Raw genomic sequence first — 24,548 nt, 5'->3', positions numbered from 1 at the left:
TGACTGCCACTGTTCACTACTTATGTGACCTTAAGCAAGTTAACCTCTCTAAACCTGAATTTGCTCATCTGCAAAATGGGCATAATAGTACCTACATCATAGAGTCGTTACAGCGATTAAAAGAGTGCCTATAAAAATATAAAACACAGGAGTGTTCTTTAAATGGTACCTATCATCATCATTAAGTGTTATTGTACTAAATATTACCTATAAGTAGGGTATTTTTACGAAAACTTCTATTTGCTTTATATATTTAAAATATAAAAGAATACATGCAACATATCTCTAAAGTATAAAGCAAACCAAATAAATACCCATAACCCCACCACCCAACTTAAAAGTAAAACATCACTGGTACCATGGCAACAGCCTGTGTACTTCTTCCCTAGCTTATGCCCTCTGCCTTCCCCCAAGCTTGAAGGGTAACTCATCCTGAATTTTGTGTTTATCATTCCCTCCCTTTTTTAAGTTTCCTCACCTAAGTGCCTATCTATAGACATATTTTGCTTGGTGTTATCCCTTATAAAAACGTATTATCCAAAGATCCCCTGCAACCTAATATTGTTTCACTCTGTGTTTCAAAAAGTATCCATTACTGTGCTAGCTATAATTCATTTGCACAACTGTGTAATATTCCACTTTATGACCACTTATCTGTCCATTCTCTACTGATTGTCCATTCTCTACTGATGAACCTTTGGGTTGTTTCCAGTTGTATACTATTAAATACATTGTTGCTATAAATACACTTGCATATGTTTCTTGGGCCACATGGGCACGAATTCTATAGAGTGTACTTTAAAGGTGGAAAAACTAGATGAAATTTCAACAAGTTAATGCCAGAATGTTTTCCCAAATGGTGATGCCAATTTACACTATCTCCTTCAGCGTATAAGTTTCCATCAACCTACAGCATCCTCCCTCCTACTTTGTTCTACTGAATGTGTTGAGATCGGCCATTCTAGGAGGAGGGGGGGAGTTTATAATTTTTGGTATTTTCTTGATTATTGAAGTTAACCACTTTTTCATATATTAATGGATTGATCATGTATATTTCCTTCTCTGCAAAATGCCTCCGTCTCTTTGCCCATTTTTCTACCAAGCTGTCTTCTTATTACTTTGTAGGCCTTTATATATTCTAGATAACAATTGTATTTCAATTATATTACTGCAAATATCTTCTTTCAGTTTGTGACTTATCTTGTTGCTTTCTTTATGGTGACTTTTGATAAACAGAGGTTATTTTTAACAGTTAATTGTATCATTCTTCTCAATGTCTACTTTTCATTTTTTAAAAAAACTTCAACATTCCCAAATTATAAAGACATTGTCCTTTATATCCTTCCAATTTTTTTTAAAGTTTTGCCATTTATAAGTAAGTCTTTAAATAGCCAAGGATTTCCTTTTGCATAGAGATCCAACTTCATTTTTTTCTGTATGGATGGCAAAAGTTTCTAGTACATTTGTTGAATAATCTATACCCAGTAATCTATACTGCCACTTTTATCATATATTGTTTCCATATAAGCATTGTCTGTTTCTCTCTTATTGTTCTATTTGTTTATTATTCCTGCATCAACACTGTGTTTCATTTATCACTATAGCTTAATTTAAAAAAAAAAAAAATGTTGTCAACTGGTAGAGCAAGTCTTTCATCTCATTCTTCTTCAGGAGTATGCTGTTTGAAGTTGGACCATGGCTTATCAATGCAGTTTTAGAATTAACTTTTCAAGTCCCCCCAAAGAAACTTAAGGAAATTAATTAAAATTGTTTGATCTGTAACATCAACGTGGGGAAGACTGACATCTTTACAATATTGATGCTTCCAATAAACAAACATGGTGTACCAATGTGTTTAGTCTTTTTTTAATGTATTTCAATAAAATTTTATAATATTCTTCACAAAGACCATGCACTGGAGACTCCTTACATTTCCCAATGCTCTTGTATATGGCATCTTTACAAAAGTACATTTTATTTGCTAATTGCTTGCAATTGACACTTAAATATTAACATTATTCCCAGCAACTCTTAATTATTATCTGTGTTCTTTTATGTTTGCTATATAATCACATCATTTGTGAGTAACGTTCTTCCCAATCTTTTTTTCTAGTTTTGTCTTTTTTTTCTTTTTTTTTATTTCAGCATAATATGGGGGTACAAATGTTAAGGTTACATACATTGCTCTTGCCTTCCCTCTCCCCTCGAGTCAGAGCTTCAAGCGTGTCCATCCCCCAACAATGCACATCGAACTTATAAAGTATATATATACCCATCCCCTCCCCTACTACCTGCCCAACACCCAATGAATGTTTTCTTTTTAACATTTTGGTTAGATTTTATAACTTTGCAAAGGTTAGAGATATGTCTTTCCCCTCCACACTGTTCACATCCCTCAGATGTGGGTCTACCCCCCCAACCCCGAATCTCTCGTGAACACCACAACCCTTTGAGCACCATATTGACAATCGGTCAGTATCAATTTGACAGCGAGTACATGTAGAGCCCATTTTTCTGATCTTGTGTCACCTCACTTTGGATGATGGGCATAAGCTCAATCCAGGATAATATAAGCGATGCTAGCTCACTTAGTTTCTTAGAATTGAGTAATATTCCATTGTAAACATATACCAAATTTTAATAATCCACTCATGAATTGACGGGCATTTGGGTTGTTTCCACGTCCTTGCAATAATGAATTGTGCTGCCATAAACATTCGGGTGCAGATGTCTTTATAATAGAATGTCTTATGCTCCTTTGGGTAGATGCCTAATAATGCTATTGCTGGGTCAAATGGTATTTCTGTTTTTAGCTGTTTGAGGAATCTCCAAATTCTTTTCCACAAAGGTTGCACTAATTTGCAGTCCCACCAGCAGTGTAAGAGTGTTCCTGTCTCTCTACATCCTCACCAGCATTTGTTGTTTTGGGATTTCTTGATACAGGCCAATCTCACTGGGGGTAGGTGATATCTCATTGTGGTTTTGATCTGCATTTCTCTAATGTTTACAGATGTTGAGCATTTTTTTATATGTTTGCTGGCCATTATTCTGTCTTGTTGAGAAAAGTTTCTGTTCATTTCCATTGCCCATTTCTTGATGGGGTTGTTTGATTTTTTTCTTGTCCTAGATAGATTCTTGTTACTAGACCTTTATCAGAAGTGTAGAGAACAAATATTTTCTCCCATTCTGTAGGTTGTCTATTCACTCTAATGATAGTATCTTTGGCTGAGCAGAAACTTTTTACCTTGATCAGATCCCACGTGTTTATTTTTGTTGCTGTGGTGATTGCTTTGGGGGTCTTCAAAAATTCTTTGCCTAGGCCAATGTCAGAAAGTGTTTTCCCAACATCTTCTGGGATTCTTAGGGTTTCATGCCTTAGATTTAAGTCTATTATCCATCTTGAGTGGATTTTTGTGAAAAGTGAGAGGTAGGGATCCTGATTCATTCTTCTGCATGTAGATATCCAGTTTTCCCAGCACCATTTACTGAAGATAGATTCTTTTCCCCAATGTATATTTTTGTCTGCTTTATCAAAGATTAGGTTACCATATGCAGATGGTTTCATCTCTGGAATCTCAGACGTAGTCAAAATATCAATGCTTCTGTTCTTGTGCCAGTACCAGGCTGATTTAATTATTATTGCTTTATAGTACAGCTTGAAGTCAGGAAGACTAATGCCTCCCAGTTTGTTCTTTTTACTTAAGATTTCTTTGGCTATACGTGGCTTTTTCTGGTTCCATACAAAGTGAAGAATTATTTTTTCTATATCTGTGAAGAATGATGGTGGTACTTTGATGGGGATTGCATTAATTCTGTAGATGACATTAGTAATATTGACATTTTAGTGATATTGATTCCACCAATCCATGAACAAGGTAGATTTTTCCATCTGTTTATATCTTCTACAATTTCTTTTTTTAGCATTTCATAGTTCTCCTTGTATAAGTCTTTCATATCTTTCATTAGATATATTCCTAGATATTTAATTTTCTTTGGGGCTATAGTAAAAGGAATTGCGTTTTTGATTTGAGCTTTGGTTTGACGGTTCTTGGCATATATGAATGCCTCTGATTTGTGTATATTGATTTTGTAACCTGAGACTTTACCAAATTCATTTATCAAATCTAGGAGTCTCTTGGAGGAATCCATGGGGTTCTCTAGGTATAATATCATATCATCTGCATTAATCAAGTGAAATTACACCGTAATTTTGTTTAATCATGAAGATGTTCTATAGCAAATCTTGTTAACAAGAGCCATTTAAAGAGTTTTAATCAGTCTCACTCAATCTCAAACAAGGTAGAGTTACAATATTTGCAACAAGACGGGGTTGGGGGACGGGGGGGGGGAGAGGAGGGGAGGCTCAAGATGTCTGAGACAGGCAGCTCAAGTGTCCTGCATCTGTTGCTTTGCAAGTTGTGTCCACTCTGCTTGCCTCTTCTGTCATTCAGACTTGCCAGCTTTCACATCCATCACCATGTCAAATTATCTTACACATAACAAAGTCATTTCAGCAGGTCTTAAGGCATACATGTGTGTATGGGTGGGCCATGAAGGTGGGATCCTGTGACTGGGTGGCATTCACCCTGCTGCAGGTAGGCACTCCCTTTGGATTTCATTTTTAAAAGAAGAATCATCCCTTATATGTCTCTGTCTCCCAGAATAGGCTATAGTCCAATCAAATCCTGTAAGAGATTCCTGCAAGGAGGGGCTATCCCAGAATGCAGTGCTGGATGTATTCCTCCAGACTGAGTGTCCAGCCCAGCTCACTCCCCTGAATTTTACAATTTCAGGCATCCATTCACCTTTCTATCTATCATCAGCAAAGAAGAAAAACCCCCAAACTGGTTTAAATAAGGAAACATTATCAAATTGTCACTTAGAGGTCCCACCAGAATCTTTAAATGAACATGTCTAACTAAATGTCCTCAAGAGATAGCCTGCACTGTGCAGAGTGGTACAAAGGGTGGATTCTGGCTGGTCTGTCTGGGTTTGAAATCCTGGTCCTGTCTCCTGTTAACTGTGGGACCTAGGGAAAGTATCTTAACCCCATTGGTGCCTCCATCTACAAAATGAGGATAATGCTGATCCCTCTTTCATAAGGTCTTTGTGAGGACTGTACGAGTAGATGATGGTCACCTGCCTAGAATAGTGCCTGGCACATGGTGAGTACTGCATGGATTTGATTGTTTCCCTACTCACTAAAAGCCCCTCTACACCCAAATCTGGTCCTCCTCCTGGACTTTCCACCTCAGCCAATGGCATCACTCTGACACCAGGATGGGCTACACGCCCAGTGTCCTGTACTTCTTTCTTCTATTAGGTTATTAAGTATGGAATCTCCGATTTCCTTAAGTACTAAGTTTGACATTTGATATCATTGACATTCACTTTGACACTTTTATTATTATTATCATGAAGGTACATCCTCATTCTTTCAAATCCAAGTTTTGGCTTGTGATTATCTTTCAATTTTTTTTTTCAGAGGAACTTTTGTGGAACCATGGATAAGTCAAAGATTCGTGTTATTTTTGAATATGAGTTCTGACATGGAACCAATGCAGTACAGATAGCCTGAAATATCAACAAAGCATTTGGGAAGGATGCAGTTAATGAACCCACAGTACATGATGGTTTCAGAAGTTCTGTTCTGGGGATTTTAATCTTGAAAATGAGCCATGTGGGTGACCTGAGACCAAGGTGGATGATGACCTGAAAGCTGTAGTGGAAGCGAATCCATCTCAACCTATGCACAAATTAGCAGCAAGGTTTAATGTTATTATTCCAACAATATTGGACCATTTGAAACAAATAGGCAAAGAAGCTGGATAGATGTGTACCACAAGAATTACACAAGAGTCAGAAGAGAAACTGTCTTGAAGCCTTGTCTTTCTTTGCTGTCATGACATAAAGGTGAACATTTTGCACACCGTATTGTTGTATGTGATGAAAAATGGATTCTTTTTGACAATTGCAAGCATTTGGCACAACAGTTGGATGACGATGAAGTGTTGAATGATTGGATAATGATGAAGTGCTGAAACACAATCCAATTTTATATTCATCAAAATAAGCTAATGGTGTCTGGTGGTCCAGCGCTGGAATTATCCACACAGCTTCATGGGCCAGCTGATTACAACAGATGTCTACTGCAACCAATTGGATAAAATGATGAGGATGCTTGTGATTACTCGGCCGAGATTGGTCAATAGAGACCGGCCAATCCTCTTGCAAGACCACAAGTTGCAAAAAACACTGCTCAAACTACAGCAGCTAGACTTGGAAACTCTCCATCATCCATCCTATTCACCAGACCTTGCACCAACTGACTACCATTTCTTCCGTGCTTTGGACCACTTTTTGCATGGAAAAATATTCCATTCTTAACAAGCTGTGGAAAATGAAAATGCCTTTTGTGATTTCATCACCACTCACACTCCAGGCTTTGCTGCTGGCATAAACAAGCTACTGTTAAGATGGTAAAACTGTGTCAATAGTTTAGGTACATATTTTGATTAAGGTACTGCTTCTTGTTTGAGATATAATAAACTAAACTTTTGGTTCGAAATCAGACATTTCATATTTAATAACCTAATACTATTTATGACAAAACCAGTTTAAAACAATTTAAAATAACTAGTTAATGATGCAATTAAAATTGTCTTGTACTTAGGATCCAGTTACCCTGCAGGGGGAAGCCTCCCACCTGTTACCTAGTCTGCTGTGCTGCCAGGGGAAGCAAAAGGACAATACTTCCGTACTCAGACTAGGATCTCCTTTACTTAACAAGGAGCTATTAATTAAGGATCCTCATTAAGGCCTGTAAGCAAAATTAAACAGTATTTATTTGATGAAAATATACGTTTATATTCACTCTTTTTAAGATTAATTACTAAGGTTTCATGTACTTTTTATGTCCCGGTTCCTTCCTCAAATTTAATGAGACATAGGTTAAAAACTTTAAGGACTGTGGGAGCTGTGGTAAGATTTAACTTCTACTTGCAGTAGAAGGTCATATAACACAAAGCTAAGAGTAAAGAGTTGACCATGTATTTGGAGACAAAGGCAAGAATGTGTGGTTTAGTAAGGATTAGGCTTAACCGCAAAACACAAATAAGTGGCTTAAACAAAGCAGAGGTTTATTTGTGTCTCCCAAAGCAGTCTGTAGGCAGACTGTCCAGGCCTGGAATGGTGGTGGTTCCACAGATCGCCGCTTCTTCTATCTTCCATCCTAAAGATCGCCTCCTGGTCCAACATGGTGAGTGGAGATTCAACCATGAAATGGCCACATTTCAGACAAGAAAGAAAAAGCTGGGAGATGAGGGTCTGGAGAAGCAAAAGAGACAAGCTTTTGGCCCAACAGTTAGCTCATGTAAAAACTTTCCTGGAAGCATCACCAAATGACTTCTATCGATAGCCTCTTGACGACACCTAACTACAAAGAACAGGAACATAGTATTTGAGTTGTACACACTGTGTCACCTCCAGTAACATAGGGGTTCTATTAACATAGAAGGGATAATGGATACTGGGTAATACATTAATCATGTTTTTATGTTCTGTATTTTATGGAGCTTTGATCCTTGGTATCATCCAGATTCAGAGAGGGGCTTCCCCTCCCAAGGTTAGCCAATTCCTAGAGTTAGCAAACAAATTGCCCGAGAACATGCCTTGATAGCAAACTAGGCAATCCTGAGTCCATTTCCCCAACTCACCTCTTTTTCTCAGGTTCCTGCAGTCTAGGACACTATGCCCCAGCTTTCCATTGCCCCAAGGCCAGGTACTCACCAACTAGGGTCCTTCCCCAGGGCCCAGAGCCTGCTGAAATTATTCAAACTACCCAATCCTAAACTTGCTCAGCTTGCCTATTGTGCCTTACTCATTCCTTCCCATGTAAAACACAACAAAGGTTTTGGCTCATTCTAGTTTCCCCTTGTTCCTTCTGCCTCCTGACCAACTCTGGTGCTTTTCTGCATAGCCCTGCATGGCATGTCATGCCCCTCCTTTTGGGAACTATAATAAAAAACTCTTCTTTCAAAAGCAGTTGTCTTCATGTCTGTCATCTTACCATACATAATTAAAACAAGTCCCAGGTACATACTAATACAAGTGGGCAACTGGAAATCTTTTCCACAACATTGTTTTCCACAACAGAAAGCTGGAATCCTGTCGACATTTAAAAGTTATCTCACAGCCAGGTGCGGTGGCTCACGCCTATAATCCTAGCACTCTAGGAAGCTGAAGTGGGAGGATTGCTTGAGCTCAGGAGTTTGAGACCAGCCTGAGCAAGGGTGAGACTCCATCTCTACTATAAGCAGAAAGAAAATTAGCCAAACAACTAAAAATAGAAAAAATTAGCCAGGCGCGATGGCACATGCCTGTAGTCCCAGCTACTTGGGAGGCCAAGGCAAGAGGAGCCCAGGAGTTTGAGGTTGCTGTGAGCTAGGCTGATGCCATGGCACTCTAGCCCAGGCTACAGAATGAGACTGTCTCAAAAAAAAGAAAAAAAAAAAAAGTTATCTCATAAAACTTGTTCATGTATAATGTGTTTGGCAGAAAGAAAAAAAAAATCATTCCTGTCTTGACTTCTCTTCTGAGAAAACCAACATCCTGCCAAGTATCAGCTGAAAAGTCCACAAACAAACCGTGTTCAAAACTAAATTCATTATCTTTCCTGCCTCAAATCTGCTCCCACTCTGCATTCTATAAACTCAGGAACAAAATGCCACTATCCACATGTTCCCAAGCAAGAACCTCAGAACCACCTTTGAACTGCTTTTAACCCTCACCAAGACTGTGTCATTACCACTAGATCCTGGCAGAAGCTATAACTGATTCTTCTCTAACCCAGAGCCTGGCACAGGATCTGGCACAAAATTGTTACACAATTATTAATAATATCTGTTGAATCAATTTGAATTCCAAATGTCCCTCAAGTCACCTGCCAAACCCATTCTACTAACTTTCTAGGCTTATTGCAGAACCTTCCTAATCACCTCTAGGCTTTCCCCCTTCTAACCCCTCACTCTGTCTTTGCTGTTATCTTTCTAAAGCACAATTCTGAAAAGATGTCCCTGTTTTTCAAAGCTTCTATGGCTCCTCATTGCCAAAGTTCTCTGCAAGCTTTCGAGGCCATTTACAATCTAACCCGAACCCACTTTTCATATCTAATTTTCCATTACTTCATAAACTTTTACATTTCTGGATCTTTGCTCATGCTGATTTCTCTGCTGTGCTACCCCTCATACCCCATCAAATTTAGCTGCGTAGGCTTCTGCTTACCCTCCCCACTCAACTCCATGATCCAAATTGTGAGTTCCCTCAACACAGGAGTCCTCTTATATTCACCCCTATATCCAAGTGCTGTCTGGGTGCCTGGCCTATAGCAGGTGCCAAACTGACTTTGGATTTTCAAAAGTTATCCAGATTAACTGTAAATAGCCAAGGAAGATTAAAAACCAAAAAAACCCACCAATGTGGAGTGTTTAGTGATCCATGAAAGTTAATGACAACAAAAAAAGTCAAGTACAATAAACTATTCCAAGATTAATATGCTCATATAAATATCACACAAGGCACGGCACAGTGGCTCATGCCTGTAATTCCAGTGCTTTGGGAGGCTGAGGTAGAAGGATCACTTGAGGCCAGGAGTTTGAGACCAGCCTAGGCAACATAGCAAGACCTTGTTTCTATAAAAAAAAATTAAAAAATTAACCAGGCATGGTGGTGCACACCCATAGTCTCAGCTACTCAGGAGGTTGAGGAAGGAGGATCACTTGTGCTAAGAATTCAAGGCTGCAATGAGCTATGATCACGCCACTGCACTTCAACCTGGGTGACAGAGCAAGACCTTGCCTCTAAACAAGAGGGAAAAAAAACATACAAGATTTGGTAAGGTGGGCCTAGTGACTAAAAGAATGTGTTGTTTAAAATAATAGCTACAATGATAGCCAATATGTATCGGGCACTTGTTTCAGTTACTATGTATGAAATAGGTTACATACATTATTAATTGTGCCCTTCACAGCAGGCCTACAAAGTAGGTACTACTATTATCCCTGTTTTACACAAAGGAAAACAAAACAACAAAAATCTGAGGCAGATAAATAACTCATCAGAGGTCACTCAGCTGGTGAGCGAAGCAGGGATTCAAACCCAAACTATCTGACTACATAGCCTTAACGCTGAACTATCATTATAGACCAGCTTTTTTTTTCAAATGACAGATAGGGCAAAGAAACTAAATGTCCAGATGTATGCCAATATGGCAAAACCAGTCCCTGACATCCAAAACATAGCAGAGAGCAGATGAATGAAGAATAAAGAGACAAAAAGGGAAGTTTCATTATCATGGCTGCATGATACTGACAACCTAAAAAGCTACACACCATCCTAGTACAGACTGCAGGGCTGGCACAGAGGCAAATTATAGTAGGAAGGGGAGACTTCAGGGCTGCTGCTACTGCCTGCCAAAAGTCTCATTCTCTAAAAAGTGGGCCTGACAAATTCTTATACATTCTTGACAATTTCAATAGTCAGTAAGTAGAGGAAACAATGAAAGGAACAGACATTCTGAATTTATTCTAAACAGTAGAGACGCTGCTTTAAAGAAGCAAGAGGAATATGAGTCAGATAACCTGGTAGAGAAATTAAGTGCAACTCATTTCCCCATAGGATCATCAGGCTGAGAATGAGAAAGAGTAAAAGGTAGAGGTATTTCTCTTTTGCTTATTGTAACTCTCCTTACAACCAAAACATATATTTATTAAACACCCAGTGTGATTCAGATGGGGCACAGAGTGCGAATGCAAGTGGAAGCAGACAGTTGGCAGAAAATGAAATGCAAACCTCATATACCTGAGCTCAAACTCCAGGTTTGCATCTTATAAGCTACATGAATTTGACAAGTTACCACGTTTCCTCACCTGTAAAAGGGGGATATAGTACCTTCTTCTTAGCATAACAGTTAAATGAGACAATGATAAAAAGTACTTAGCTTAGTGCCTGGCACATAGTAATCAAGAAATTAAATGACTGAAAAGAAATGTCAGTCATTAATATGATTATTGTTATCTCTTAAGAGATTTCCCTATAACTCATTAACCTCAGCATTATCTCTATTTTCTATGATAATTTTCTTGCTGTTACTACCACAAATCTTCACAGCATATAATGAAAACCCTGACAGAAAAATAAGTGATCCTGCCCTCATTTTCATGTCAGTGCTTCAGTCCCATCAGAATAAACAATAAACATTTATAAAGTCCACTAATGTTGCTGTGCTAGGCTGAGCTGGACAGTGGCAAAAAGGTAGTTGGAATAAAAGATAAACCTGCCTTCAAGAACTGTATGATCTCTTAGGAACAAAGAGAAATTACCATTAATTTCTCCAAACTGAGCTGTAAGGGTTAGGCTGTAACCCAGACAACAAGTAATTCCCAAAGAAATGTATACTCTATTCCCAAAACAGCCATAAAAACATGTTTTCGCACATCTTTGGATTAACTATCCAGTGCTTTTTGAGAAATAGATGACTCTTTGAAAACTGTAATGGAAGCAGTGGATCTCATACACATTGGTCTCTAATGTTAGTTGTTCTGGGCTGTGTACATGTATTAGGAGGTAAATGAACATACCAGTATGAAATGCTAAAATGTAGATGGTGGGGAAAAATATATGAAAGATTTTCTTGTTCACATCCAGTACATGAAGTAGTACTAGCTGAAGGTGAATGAAAAGAGGAAGCCTGGCTCAGAAATAATAGAAAGATTTATTTTCCCAAAATGAAAACAGTTTTATTTATTTTTTCTTACGTAAAAGTAATACATGCTCAATGCTTTAAGAAAAAAATCAGAATAAACAAAGGCATAAGGAAATAAGGAAAATCACATATAATACCCCTAACCAGAGATAATCATGACATTTTGATGTTTCTCCTTTCAGACTTTTCTAAGCATATACTTACATTAGTTGTAACTTTTTTCAAAAATGGGATAATACCACACATGCTAGTTGATACTTTTTTTCCTGCTTTTCTATGCATCACATTCATCTTTGCATTTGGATATGAAATCCCCAAAACAAAGTCACAGGGCGGTTTTCTGCAGGTTTATTTCTTAACACCATTACAACATTTCAAAAAGGGAAATGCAGGACCCACAACTTAGAAGACATAGGCTGGCCCAGAGGCCAAACTAGAGACAGACTGGCCTAAATAGAATGAGGGACTTCTACCATTTGAACAAAACAACCTACTGAGTAGCAGTTAACCTCTGGAAAACTGCAGCAAATTAGCAAGCAGATCTGGGGAGGACTGATATAAACCTTAAAAAGCAAAAGATGCATTGAAAAACTGAGTTCATTTTAGGTAATCTTTATTGGTAAATTATCAGTATTCTAAAATTTCCTCTTATAATAAAATATCACATAATGATCTGTGTGTGTATGTGCATCAAGAGACCACATGGAAAAATAAAAGGAAAAAGCAATACCTGAGGCTCTAAGGTGAGGTACTGTCAAAGGTTGTTAAAAGAGGGCCTTTCCACCCTCCCCAAGAGTTCTGGATAAGTCTTTAAAAGGATAGAGAAGAGGCACTTAGAAAGATAAAGAATAACAGAACCAAAGTCCCTGTGGCATGATCTAAAGATGAACTATTAATGTTTCACCTCATTATATTTCAGGTCCTTATACTGCTGGCAAACTATGTTTCATAAATACTACTAATAAAATTATCCAAAAACAAAAGATGTGAAGAAGGTAGGTTAAAGATATTTAGGTTAGACACTAACCATTGTTCAGCAACCCCTTTCAATTTGGGCTGAAGCTTAGTATCCCACTGGGATCATTCTGTCAACATTTACTGAGTGGTTATTTTGTGCCAAGCACCAGTCAGGGTGCAAGTACATAGAGAAGACTCAGTCCTTGCCTTCAAGTCTATAGGGCAAACAGGTAAGAAAATCAATATTTACAACCATGGGATAAATATCTAATATATAGTGATGCTTACTATATACTGGGCTGAATCAATACTATAATAGAAGAGCATATAAAAAAAGGGGGCCTTCCCAAAGGACATTTATCCTTTTGCCATAACACAGATGGATGAACCTGAAAGCTCATTATTTTGTATACTTATACATAGAAACCATCCCAAAACAATAAACAACTAGTAAATGCCATAATAGATAGTAGCTACTGAGGTTATGCTAGAAAAAGGGTAGAGGGAATAACAGGAAAAATATTATCACTCATTTTATATAAAGGAGTATTTTAATTCTTATCTTTAGAAACTACAAAGACTATACATGATTGGAATTGAGACTGTACCAAACAATGGCCAAAGAAGAATCGTCCATTCTACGCCTTCTCTTTGGTCTGGTCACTCAGAAATATAATGTTATCTGTAAAAAAGCCAAAGTGTAAATATTATTTTCAGAACACTTTCTCCGTCTCTTTATTGATTCCACTATAATACATATACACTTTAGTGCTGTTCACTAAATGAATTTTAGAGAACTTTTCAAAACATAAAATAACTCTTGCTATGTTCATGAGAGGTATATGCAATAGGCATAAATGGAGCTAAAAGTTGGGCTTTGGCTGTTTGTCCAACAATTCAGACCTTGTTAGAAAATGTGGAATATTTTTTGTCTTCCCTAAAAACAAGATAAACTCTTCTGAGAAGTAACTTCCAACATAAACACTGGTCAAAAATTGTATGCTTGCAATGCTCAGACAGACGCCATAAAACCAGGCAGTACACCTTCATATAAAAAAAGATCAAGGCACATCATTCCACATGCTGGAGTTACGGAGCAAAGGACAGGGGTCCACATGTGGCCTTGTTAGCTGTGACAGATTTATTTGTTTTTAAATAAGTTTAAAAACTCATATAGAAGATACTTTATTTCTAAATAATAAATAGCTTTATTATACTCATTCTTATGGAAATTTTTACTAATAAATATTATAGAGTGAGCATTTTTATCAAAAAACATCAGACATTGCTCTTGAAATGCTGCTCCAGAGGGAGTTAGCTATGGATAAGCAAAGGAAGAGAAGTAGTAAAGTCGTCCTACAGTATCCATGGGGGATAGGTTCTAGGATTTCCATGACTACCAAAATTCACAGATGCTCAAGTCTCTGGTATAAAATGGTGTAGTAGTCACATATAACCTACACACATCCTCACATAGATTTCAAATCATCTTTAGATTACTAATATCTAATACAATATAAATGCTATTAAATAATTGTTATACTGTATTGTTTTATTTGTATTATTCTTTATTGTTGTACTATTATTTTTATTGCTTTCTTTTTTTCAAATACATATTCAATCTGTGGTTGGTTGAATCCAAGGATGCAGAACCCACAGACACAGAGAAACAACTGTATTTCCTTTATAATTCCAAAAGATATAGATTTTTTTTAACTATAAAATTACCCACAAAGGACTGAATATTTGTTCATAACTATAGTCTTCCAAAAACGAAATGTTTCGGTATAAAATGGTTACTTCAGAAGAGACTATTAGACCTGACATCACTATAGAAAAAGCCAAGAGTGCCATCTACCGGTGGTTATTTTTAAATTACAGATGTAATCCCTAGGAGAAAAAAATAATGAACCATAAACTATCAACCAAATTAAACTCTACTTTCTTCAATTCAAATGTCACTGAAGATCTATTTGGTTGTACAATCAGTCATAAACCTATAGTTAACTGACCATGTTAGTAAAAACTAGTGACAAGAAAAAAACAAAATGGTAGATTATCAGTAAAAAAATATATGATTATTTATAACAAATTATAATTTATCAATATGGTCTAGTGATTAAGACATGAACTCTGCAGCAAAGGGAAAAAGAAGATAAAGGAAAATCTGTCAATTGAAAGAGACAAGATATATATAAACCATGTGATATAAGGGTGTTTATGAAGTAATCAAGGAACTCTGAACGCTCATATTTAGTAAAAAAATAATTACCAATAATTTTCTAATATTAGTTATAATAGCATGGTAGTTATGTTTTTAAACAGACACCTTTATCTTTTGGAGATAAATACTGAAATTTAAGAATGAAATGATACAATGTCTGGACTCTGCTTCAAAAGAATCTAGGTGGAGGTAAAGTGGCCGGAAACAGATGAAATAATACTGGCCATTAGCTGATAACTGAGGAGGCTAAATAGTGGGGGTTCATTTTACTATTCTACTTTTATATATGTTTGACATTTTCCAAAATAAAAAATTTTTAGATGATATTATCTAATTTTAACACAACTCAGAAGTTCATAAACATCAAGAAATTAATAAAATTTCTTTTATTCCCATTTAATTATCTATAAAAACAAGGTTTCTTAGTGTTTATATCCACAAAAACAAACAAAACTGAGACTTAACAATGTCTAAATTTTGCAATTTATCCAAGAAATGAAAAAAGCAGCATCTCATTAAAAGACATATAGGTCCGATAATATTTTAGTTTTTATATTTATACATTAAAATTGTTTGGGTCAATTGGGTACTAAAAACAACTTTAATGATAATCCAATAAGAATTTGTCACAGAATTTAAATATCTAAAAATTTATTTTATGTATATATTTTTGTTACAGATAAATAAGATGAATAATAAAAGATTCTTAACTATACAATGTTATTATATTAAGATACATTTCTGAGGAGAAAATGGAAATGGTAAAACAAGTTCAAAGAAAAAAGAATAATGTAAAATTTCCAAATGTTGAAGAGTTTGTTCATGCATTTTTTTGTATGATGGTGGGTATCAGATTGCTATGGTATTTAGACTCCATTAATATATTTAAGAGTAACATAATTTTATATTGATAAAAATGTCATAATGTCAATTTAAAGACATCCAAAAGGGCATATTATTTTCAAAGTTCTTGTAGAATTTTCAAAAGTTTAAAATCTCTTCCCTAGGGGATATCTTCTTAATCTTCTTTAAGCTTTATGTGTCTATCTTTTCTATGCTGTATTCTATTTTAGAGAACATTAAAAATTTTTAACTTTCAAATAGAAGTGTCACCATATGGAGCACCAAAGAGGTTCTGCATAAATCTTCAAATTTCTGAGGCATGTGCTTCTCCCTATTTAGGCCATTTCCTTCAAAGACAATAGATTTAAATTTTTCTAATTCCCAACAGTAAGTACTAGCATGGACAATTCAATTTTACACTCTACTCAAAAGTTACCTGTGATCTAAAAGTGTGTGTATTATTTTTAATTTTCTAAAGGAATAAAGAAATGCAGAAACTCTTGGCAAGCAAAAAACCAGAGTTACAGAATTCTTCTAGTGAATTGTCTTCATTCTCATAGCATCTGTACTCATAGCCCCAGTTAAGGTTATTTACAAGATAACCAAGCTTTTAGAAGAGGGGGAAAAAAAGAATAGCTAAACATTGTCACAAGCTTCTTACCAGCTATGATCGTTGTTGCTTGTCGCCTCACATTATTTTTATCCATGTATTCACCATAGTCTACTTTCCCCTCCACATAAATTCGAGCCCTAATAGAAATAAAATTAACACTTTTTACTCAAGATTCTAATATGCTTTACAAGACAAGAGTCAGGTCAGAGGTGGTAATGAGTATACACCTCTGGATATAATATGGATAAAAGGATGAAATATATAATCTCATTTTTGCTACCACTTCTCAAAGTTCAGAATTATGAGTACTAAAACAGAATGTACAAACAAACTTGACACCTCCAAGTAAAAAGGACAATGTTTTCATCCTTCAGCCATTTATCTAACGGAAGTTAAAAAAAAAAAAAAAAAAAACCTGTTCAAAGAACAACTCAGTGGCAACCTTTAAATTTCGAAAAGTGATTTCCAATGTGTCATTTTCCTTGAGATTAGATTTTGGAGTCCCTAACAAATTTGATTTTCTCTTATTTATCAATTCCTTTCTATAGTAAGGTTTATGACCTTATTCTCAAAGGACTTAGATTATTAAAATTTAAAACAGAGGTTTTCAGCTTAGTGTATCACTCAGAGTTAATTACTACAATTATTTCTATACTATCTAGACCAGACAATCATACTATGATTTTAAAGGGTAGAAAAATGATCATAATGGCACCAGTTTTCAGAGTCCACTACGACCAAAAAAGACAAAATTAGTGAAATGATCAGGTGCCAAAGAAAACACACAAACATATACACAAATAGATTCATCTATCAGTAGGTGGAACTGCAAGTAGATACTTTCCTTGAAATATTCTATATGTGTTTGTGTGTATTTACGCACATATTCATACATACATAAAGGGCAATGGAAATACATACAAAGAAACGCTATGCAGTTATTGAAAATAGAAATTTTAGTCACTGTTGAAATGATTTTTCAAGAAATGTTTTGACTATTTCTACAAAACAAGTAGATTTCTAAACATTAATTATTAACACAACTGCTGTTAAACACACCCTTCTGTCCTACAAGTTTGGAAAAGACATTTTTTATACATACTCAATCCAAGTATTCTAAAAGGGAACTACTAAGCCTATAAAAAATTATCAAATATAAAATAACTGCTGTGACTATTACCATAATAACTCAATGTGTCAGGATTCAGACGTTCCAGACCCTCCACTAAAGACATCATGTGGATGCCAAGAGACAAGACACCACGCTCAGAATCCTTGGTCACGGAGGCAAGGTAACTCCTAAAAGCTTGTGTTCCACTTACCCAAATGGCACTTAATAACACTCTGCCTTTTCTCCTGCTTCATCTACTTCTATTTATGTACATGCCTTGCTTGCCCTAAATCGTAAGTTCTTAGGAGGCTAAAACCATGTTTACATTCACAGGCTAAAACCTGTGAATTAATCACACACATATCAACATGCCATGTACAGTATCAGGGACTTAATAAACAACTCAGGGAAAAAGGAGAAGTTACATGTTTTTTGCCATGAGAATACTTGCTACCAGTTCTTTAAAACTGTGGTCCCCAAACCCTGGGCCACGGACAAGTATCAGTCTGTGGCCCGTTAGGAACCGGGCCACAAAACAGTAGGTAAGCTGCTGGCAAGCTTCATCTGTGTTTACAGCCGCTCCCCATTGCTTGCATCACCTGAGCTCACCATGAGCTCTACCTCCTGTCAGATCTGCAGCAGCATTAGATCCTTATAGGAGCGCAAATCCTACTGTAAACTGCACACGCAAGGGATCTAGGCTTCACGCTCCTTATGAGAATCTAATGCCTGATGATCCAAGGTGCAGCTGAGACAGTGAATACCCCTCCCCACCACCCCACACATCCCCCATCCTCCATCAGTGGAAAAATTGTCTTCCATGAAACCAGTCCCTGGTGCCAAAAGGTTGAGGACTGCAGCTTTGAATCAGTAAGATCCTTCCTTCTTCAACTCACCCCTTTTTAACATACTGATATGCCACATCTCTGAGGCCTGGCCGGAATACTGATATCCTGTGCCATGTTGTCTTTTGACTGACATCACCTAGATAACAGGAATAGGAAATATAGTTACAAATGCCAGCAGACAAAACAAATGTTAACGGACAACATGCCCAGCAAAACCAGTGTCACACTTTCTAACAGAACAGAATTAAAGACATACCTTGTTTAAAAGTAACTTATCTCTAATTAGATAATTGGCAATAAATAATGTCTGTTTATTGCTGATAAAATTAAAACTCCAATCTTTTCCACTCACCCATTTGGTATTCTTCATTGTCCCCTGATCGCCACATTTCATTTGTTGCTAGAGAAAATATCGTGACTGGATTTTTTCCTTCCACCTGTCTCATGACAGGATCCTGACCCACTCGCCCAAGTAACTGAACACGATTCAGGGCTGAAATGAAATGTAGAGATAAAATGAGATTAGGAATCTGCTGTGGACTGAATATTTGTACCCCCTCCAAGTCATACATTGAAGCCCTAACTCCCAATGTGCTAGTATTTAGGCCAGGGGTGGATGGGCAGGCCATTTAGGAGATAATTCAGCTTAAATGAAGTCATGAGGGTGAGGCTCCCATGATGGGATTAGTGTTGTTATAAGAAGAGGAGGAGACCAGAGCTTCTCTCTCTCTGCCATGAAGATACAGTAAGAAGACCACCATCTACAAGCCAGGAAGAGAGCCCTCACCAAGAGCCCTTTCATGCTGGCACCCTGATCTTGGGCTTCTAGCCTCCAGAACTGTGAGAAATAAATGATATTTTGTTATAACAGCCCAAATTGACCATTAAGGAAATCCACACCTGAGATTGAGAGAAATGTCCAGAAGATGAACAGCTATAAATACTACTTCAACTTCAATCTCTGTATTAAGCAAAACCCAAGTTCTACAAGATCAGAAAATACATTAAAGGAATGAATGAAAGGAGAGTGGGAAGAAAAAGAGGTAGAAAATAATCATACAAAAAGCAACCCCACAAAACCAACGTTAAACTCTTTAACTGTTCTTTAAAATGTCTTTTTTAAATGCATGTGAAACTAAAAGAACAAATCTGAGATCTGAAAATCTTCATAAATACAAGAGAATATTTCTGTGAAACAGTATCTTTTATAATCTCAGCGTAATGTAACATAACCTTGAGGGACTGAGATAACCAAACATGACTCAAGGAAATTCTTACAGCTGGACAGTGAAAACAAAATTGAGCAGTATCTGCTTCATAAGGGCCCAATTTATACTAGGAACCTATAGCACGATGGGTCAAAGCCAAGATCTTAGGAGCAAACACAAGCCAAAGACATGATGATAATATGGTTAACCTAAACAACGTACCTCTTCTACAGCACATTTGAGAATATTAGCACATTACTATAAAGAACATTTTAAACTTGGAAATTAGCTACTTACATCTTTCAAGAACCAAACTGCTAGCTATTTCAGACTCATGTCTTACAAACTGATGAAGTACCTAAAGGGGAACAAAAGAATACCATGGCTTTAATTTGTTAAAGGCAAACAGAAGACCTGCTCATACTCACCATTTAGTGAGTAGTTTCTATAAGTTGGAAGGGAAGGGAAAGGGAAAGAGAAAGGGAAAGGGAAGAGAAAAGAAGCTCTTCCCATGTTTTCCCAACACACAGTACCAGAAGGACCAAGCAAACACTTTAAGAGCAGGTGACTGCAGAAGCCCAAAGGTAGTAGACAGTATGCCCAAGCCTTAATTTATAGTCCTCTGTTGTGTGTGTGTGTGTTTGTGTGGCAATTCTCCCAATTATGGCACTTCTGGTTTGCACACAAAAGGTAAAATCAAAATACTACAACTTTCATAATACAGTATGACAGTGATTATAAATCTAACCTAAGGGTTGATTATAAGGAACCTAAGGGTTGCTGCCAAATATTTTAAAAATCTAGCTTTCATTAGCATGATACACAGAAAGAAGTAAAAAATGCTGTATACATTCAAAAGATTAGACCAACCAACCTATTTTTATTTTTTTATTGAGACAGACTCTCACTTTGTTGCCCAGGCTAGAGTGAGTGCCGTGGCGTCAGCCTAGAACACAGCAACCTCAAACTCCTGGGCTCAAGCAATCCTGCTGCCTCAGCTTCCCGAGTGGCTGGGACTACAAGCATGCGCCACCATGCCTGGCTAATTTTTTCTATATATATTAGTTGGCCAATTAATTTCTTTCTGTTTATAGTAGAGACGGGTCTTGCTCTTGGCTCAGGCTGGTTTCAAACTCTTGACCTTGAGCCATCCTCCTGCCTCTGTCTCCCAGAATACTAGGATTACAAGCATGAGCCACCACGCCTGGCCCAGTTGTTTATATTTTGTAAAAATAGGCCCGGAAACGGTGGCTCACGCCTATAATCCTAGCACTCTGCGAGGCTGAGGTGGGCGAATTGCTCGAGGTCAGGAGTTTGAAACCAGCCTGAGCAAAAGCGAGACTCCGTCTCCACTATAAATAAAAAGAAATTAATTGGCCAACTAATATATATAGAAAAAATTAGCCAGGCATGGTGGCGCATGCGTGTAGGCCCAGCTACTCAGGAGGCTGAGGCAGTAGGATCGCTTGAACCCAGGAGTTTGAGGTTGCTGTGAGCTAGGTTGATGCCACGGCACTCTGGCCCAGGCAACAGAGTGAGACTCTGACTCAAAAAAAATGTAAACAACTGGTATATTATTTCTATATTTTGGTTATAATAGGCTTTAAAAATGAAAAAATTTAGATTTATCTGAGTACAGATTTAGTCCATCATTAGACCAAAGGAGAACAGAAAGAGATCAATCCTTTACAATTAATGTATCAATAAGTAGATTCATTAATTACATAAAAAACAATGATCTAACAACTGTTAGAATGTATGAAATAAATGCAAGGTCATTACTTAAGCCTCACTCTCAGCCACAAAGGATAGTTTAGAGAATAAAAACTAGGTTAAATTCCAACAAAATAATACATTCCTTCCATTAACAATATGAATGTCTTTCTGACATAGCAAGAGGAACATATTCCAAAGTCAGACTTTCTGTGTATAAAACTCTTAGAGTCTATGAAACTGCTTTCCTCTGGTTGTTCCTTCGGAATTCATCAGGAATTAGGAGATGCCTCAAATATGACTAGCCTAAAGTGGTTTCACTTAAAAATGAGCAAAAAATGATGATAGATAATATCCACTTCACAAGGCTATTGCAAAAATTAAACAACTTCTATAGTGAGCTTAGTCCAATGTAGAATTCTATAAATATTTGATGAGAGATTTCATGCTTTCAATAGATTTTAAAGTCTAAGATAAACAAATTTGGTTTTTTGAATACATACAAAGATACAGCTATCCAAGTCAAAGTCACACAGTTATCAGGGAAGGATAGTCACTGCCACACAATAACAGCACTTTATAATAGCAATCACTACTGAACAGGAGCTAAGTGATTTATCTAGTATCAATTAATCCTAAAACTAAATCTATAAATCACGGTATCCCCACTTTAGAGCCAAGGAAACTAAGCCTCAAAGAATTAAGTAACTTGCCCAGGACCTACAGGCAATAAGTGGCAAATCATTGTAAGAATCCAGGGTCCTCTGACACTAAGATTACTGCTTTTCCCACTGCCCTCCACTGCCTCCTTAAAGAGACTGTTCGAGGCTACAATAAAGATAAGAGTATATATTGCTGAATTCAGGGTTCAGAGAGCTAACCATTCTATCAGAGAAATATTTTTCAAGTGGCAGTATTGTTAATATAAAAAGCAGAACTCTACCAACCAAATAAACACCATTTCCCAAAGGTACCATTGGTTATAGAATCCTATTACTAAATTTTGGGACAGAGGGTGGATAAGAAAATAAAGATGTGAGTTACAACATACTACAGAATCAAACTGCCTGTCATAGATCCTAGAAATGTACTAATTTGAGTGCTCAGACAAGCCAGAGCTCATAAATTTTATAGAATAGCAAAATATCTCATTTTGGGCACACAAAAATCAATACCTACTGGAGAAGAAATAGGGAAAGGATTATTTAACTTGAATAATTTTTAAAATTAAACTTTTAACTTTTTTGTATTTGTTTGTTTTTGTTTTTGTTTTTGAGACAGAGTCTTACTCTGTTGCCAGGGCTAGAGTGCCATGGCGTCAGCCTAGTTCACAGCAACCTCAAACTCCTGGGCTCAAGCAATCCTACTGCCTCAGCCTCCCGAGTAGCTGGGACTACAGGCATGTGCCACAATGCCTGGCTAATTTTTTCCATATATTTTTAGTTGGCCAATTAATTTCTTTCTATTTTTTAGTAGAGACGAGGTCTCGCTCTTGCTCAGGCTGGTCTGGAACTCCTGACCTTGAGTGATCCACCCGCCTCAGCCTCCCAGAGTGCTAGGATTACAGGCGTAAGCCACCGCGCCCAGCCCTGTATTTGTTTTAAAGACATTGTAATACTACATTTAATTACTGCTAAGACAGTAGTAACTTTTATGTTTCACATTTCAATGCATAAAAAAGATTAAAAGTACAGACATATAGGTTAAAATGGAGATTCAAGAATATATAATAAATTTAATTCAACAATAAGGTAAAGGAGGTGACAACAAATTTCGCAGAGGAACTGACTCCTCTTAGTCTTAACAGGAGGATGGGGAGTAGGAGAGAGGTGTTATAAAGGAGAATCTTTAGGACTCGGTGCTCAAATGTGGTCAGTGAGGAAAAATGGTAGTCTAGGTGGGCTTAAGACTGGCTAGAGTAACTGGATGGAGGAGGAACCAGGCTGACTGGAATGAGAAGGAATTTTAAACAGTGAATTTCTGGTGATGCGGAGACTTGAGATGCTCTCCTCAGTATGGAAAGATGAGGGATGAGGAGAATTTAGTAACTGGTGGTTGATGCTCAGGAAAGTAACCACATGCCTTACAAAAAAATGCTGGAACAATGATTCTTATAGTTCTTAGATCACTAAAGACCTTCAATGCTCTCTCCGATCTAAATACAAGTAACATTATTCCTATTACATATGTGAACAAATGTAACAATTTTTTGTTTTAGTGACATTATTTACACAGGCAAAATCTGTCCCTAACTCTCCATATCAAGTGGGTGGGTGAACTCTAAAGTCTTTTGCCCCTGCAGCAAAAGCCTAAAGAAATCTGATCACTATGGCTGATAATATACCCAGGCATTAACATAGAAAAGTGACTACCTGCAATAAAGGTCTTCGAAACATGGCTTCTCTTTTCTTAGTCTAATCTTTACACTCTTCCTGAAAAAAAAAAAAAGAAAGAAATATTACATCTTATAGCAAGAGCACAAGTCCACCAGTCCTAAATTCCTAACTGCATTCATGATTTTTATGCACTCCAATTTGCGACCACATCAATGCCCCTGCACATTTGACGAGGATCCCCCCACATAGTAAAGACTCATTAAATATTAGAGACATCAAGATACGTAAATATGAAACCTGTTGCTGCAACAATTATTGCCTCCATCCCCGTTAATAAAGTCCAAGGGACGCTGGAGACTCCCATGCTCCCCAGCCCCACTGCCGGGAAAGGCAGGCATCCTTACTCAAAGGTGGCGCTCCTACCCAAGCGCGCAGAGGAACTAGAAGGAAACTGCGCAGTCCTCTGCACGAGAGAGAAGGGAAGGACCAAACACCTACCCAGAACCACGCCTGACCCACGCAAGCGCACAAACACGACTAGAACCTTTCCTTTCCTCCTTCCTCCCTTCTCCTGATGCTCTAGCCTGACAGCCCAGCGCCAGGGGAATCACTTCCGGCGCACGGAGCCGCAAGAATCGCGAGAGGAAGGAGGAAACAGAAAGTCCGCAGCGTGCGCCGCAGAAAAACTACCGTCCGGCATCACAGGAAACACGTTGCCTTTCTACTCGAGAGTTCCGGGAGCTTCTTTCCGAGCGCCGGTGGATGGATCAACGCCGCCAAGTGGTGAGTTCGAAAGAATTTCGAATGGAATACAACTAATGAAATGGAACTATTTAATGAGTGAGGGTTCCAGGCGCTCCCAGGAGGGGGCGAGGTAGGCGAAACCGAGAATACCTCCGCTTGGAGGAATAACAGAAAACAAAAACAAACAAAA

General features: G+C 37.3%; 1 protein-coding gene across 2 annotated transcripts; it reads right to left on the bottom strand.

Moving 5' to 3' along the window:
• Positions 1-11,751: 11,751 nt before the first annotated feature.
• SSBP1 (single stranded DNA binding protein 1) lies at positions 11,752-24,272 on the bottom strand. Of its 2 annotated transcripts, none has more exons than XM_012768057.3 (7): positions 24,019-24,272; positions 23,651-23,710; positions 19,863-19,923; positions 18,710-18,850; positions 18,406-18,493; positions 16,447-16,535; positions 11,752-13,400 (listed from the first exon to the last, which is right to left on the bottom strand). In XM_012768057.3, exons 2-7 carry the CDS (start codon positions 23,672-23,674, stop codon positions 13,357-13,359), a joined length of 447 nt encoding a protein of 148 aa, XP_012623511.1. In that variant the 5' UTR covers positions 23,675-23,710; positions 24,019-24,272; the 3' UTR covers positions 11,752-13,356. The 2 variants fall into 2 exon arrangements, with proteins under 2 accessions (XP_012623511.1, XP_012623510.1); XM_012768056.3 differs by having other exon boundaries at positions 24,113-24,271.
• Positions 24,273-24,548: the final 276 nt, after the last annotated feature.

This window comes from Microcebus murinus, chromosome 9 (assembly GCF_040939455.1).
Source record: "Microcebus murinus isolate Inina chromosome 9, M.murinus_Inina_mat1.0, whole genome shotgun sequence".
Classification (NCBI taxonomy): Eukaryota; Metazoa; Chordata; class Mammalia; order Primates; family Cheirogaleidae; genus Microcebus; species Microcebus murinus.
This window is presented reverse-complemented; position numbering and strand designations above follow the sequence as displayed.

Excerpts from the sequence above, each read along its gene's own strand:
- SSBP1 (XM_012768057.3), bottom strand. The coding sequence starts at position 23,674 with ATGTTTCGAAGACCTTTATTGCAG. Across the intron at positions 19,924-23,650 it reads TTCGAAGACCTTTATTGCAG|GTACTTCATCAGTTTGTAAG; the intron begins GTAGTCACTTTT and ends GTTCCCCTTTAG. Across the intron at positions 16,536-18,405 it reads TATCAGTATGTTAAAAAGGG|GGCTCGAATTTATGTGGAGG; the intron begins GTGAGTTGAAGA and ends TATTTCTATTAG.